The 1,975-nt window shown below is 60.9% G+C and overlaps 1 protein-coding gene across 1 annotated transcript in view; it reads left to right on the forward strand.

The window, feature by feature from the left end:
• BAIAP2 (BAI1-associated protein 2) overlaps positions 1-1,586 on the forward strand; it is a gene marked incomplete at its 5' end in the record, with an annotated part of 6,117 nt that extends 4,531 nt beyond the window's left edge. The window contains one exon of the mRNA XM_010154992.1: positions 1,548-1,586. Coding sequence (XP_010153294.1) covers positions 1,548-1,586 — 39 coding nt within the window. The remainder of the gene's footprint in view (positions 1-1,547) is intronic.
• Between the last annotated feature and the right edge of the window lie 389 nt (positions 1,587-1,975).

Raw genomic sequence — 1,975 nt, forward strand, 5'->3', positions numbered from 1 at the left:
CGGGCCAGGGTGTCGGCAGGCGTGGCGGGGCACGGCCGGCGCGCGGGCCAAGGAGGGCTGCTATCCAACCTGTGTTCGTTGTTCGTAGGACTACCTAGTGCCCTACGGTTGTGCAATTAAAGACTATTCCAGTGGCCTCTGCCAACCACCCTCCGCTCACTACAAGCCTTACGCTAGGTCGACAGCTGTAAGTCCGAACGCACGCAAGGTTTCCTTTGGGATTTACGGGCAGCTGGCTGCTTTTGCCGGGTGATCCGAGTGCCTTGCCTGGGCCCTGTCTCCTGCCAAGCATCTCTGCTGGGGAGAAGGGATGGGGGATGCAGGGAGGCAGCGGGAGAGGGGAAGACTGGTTGCGGAACAGGCAAGGCACGGGGAGCGACGGCACAAAACGGCACCGTAAACCCCCAAAGGACAACGCTTGCCGACTCCATGGGAGCCTCCCACCAGAAATGAGCTGTTCACAGGGAGCTGGAAGTGTTTTCTCTGGCACGTGCCCCTTCAAGCCGGTGACAGTCCCGTGGGAACGCTGGGGTGAGCGTGCGGGGCTGGGACAGACCTCTGCCAGGTGCTTCCCAGTCTGGCAGTTATCCAAAAGGAGCTCAGGGCTTCTCGGATAAGGCGCTGGGAAGGATGCACGGTTGAGTGAGCCCAGCTTAACCCAGGAGCCACTGGCGTGGTGGGATGAGCCGTGTTGGCTTCCCCGGAGCACTCAGCACTTGCCAGCGGATGGGAGGAAGATGAGGAGGGGGGGAGCAGCACCCAGAGAGGCAGCAGCTCCGGCTGGGAACCGATCTTCTTGGCAGGGGATGGGATAGAAGCACAGTCCCGCCTCTTGCTGGGTTTTCCCGGCAGGGTTTGCTGCTGGATTTGGTGGTTTGTGATTGGGAACGTTCCTGGGACGGTGGGAACGTGGGTTTCTGATCTCTGAGCGTGGCCAGCTCAGAGACCAGCGACTCCCGCACCTTCCTGGAGCAGTCCCGTGTTTGTCATGGAGAGCAGGGCTGCGCCGTGGCCGTATCCCAGGGCAGGTCCTCACCCAGGGAGCAACATCCTCAAGGAATGTCCTCCAAGCCTGGTCTTCATCCGCTCCTTAGACCGATGCAGTCCTTCCCTGCTGCAAAGTACTGGCTGAAGGAGAAAATGATCCAAACCCCTGTGGGTTTCTGGTGGGAGTTAATACAGACACACCCCCCTTTCCACGGAACATTTCACTGGTGTCTCCGACTTGTTCAATCCCTTTCCGAGTGTCTCGAAAGTGTCTGGAGCTCTGTACCACAGTGGGGCTGGGCAGAGCAGGCCAGGGGTCCCCCGGTTGTGGCATTCCCTTGTCTTGCCAGGATAAAGTCCTGCTCCCAAGAGAGTGGTGTTACTTTACTCCCTTCCATCCAAATCCCATTTAAATCATTTCCATATCTTTCCACTCCAAATGCATTGGCTTTCAGTCCCAGCATCCCTGAATCCTGATGCACTTTAGTCCGTGTGTGGTACCCAAATGGGCACAGCCCCCGTCCCCCAGCTCACCGTGCTTCCTCCCCTCCTCTCCGCAGGGTCTCGACGACTACGGGACGCGGTCCGTCAGCAGGTAAGACGTCACCATCCTGTTGCGTTTCTGAAAGCGAACCGTCGGTGTTGACTCAGGGTGAAGCCGGGACCCCGCGGGGGTGTCCCTGTGTGGGCTCCCTGTGGACAGGGGGTGGCTGGGATGGGGCCGTGCGCTGGAGGACATGGTGCCGGGTCTTGTCTGTGAGCGAGGAGGGGACCCAGTGTCTCCCAGGGCAGGTCCCAGGGCCACTCCCTTCGTCCCCAACCCCGCGAGGGCTTGTGCTCCTCCGGAGAGTCGCGTCTCCCCAGCCTCCCCCTGGGGCTTGCGCCCAAGGCCACGGAGAGCGCGCGCTCTCGGGGGTCTTTCCCCTGGCATCTGGCATCTCCTCCATCCCCATTCCCTCTGCCTTGCGGCCGCCCCATCCTACTCACA

The sequence above is a fragment of the Eurypyga helias genome, unplaced genomic scaffold (genome assembly GCF_000690775.1).
Source record: "Eurypyga helias isolate BGI_N326 unplaced genomic scaffold, ASM69077v1 scaffold30487, whole genome shotgun sequence".
Taxonomy (NCBI): domain Eukaryota; kingdom Metazoa; phylum Chordata; class Aves; order Eurypygiformes; family Eurypygidae; genus Eurypyga; species Eurypyga helias.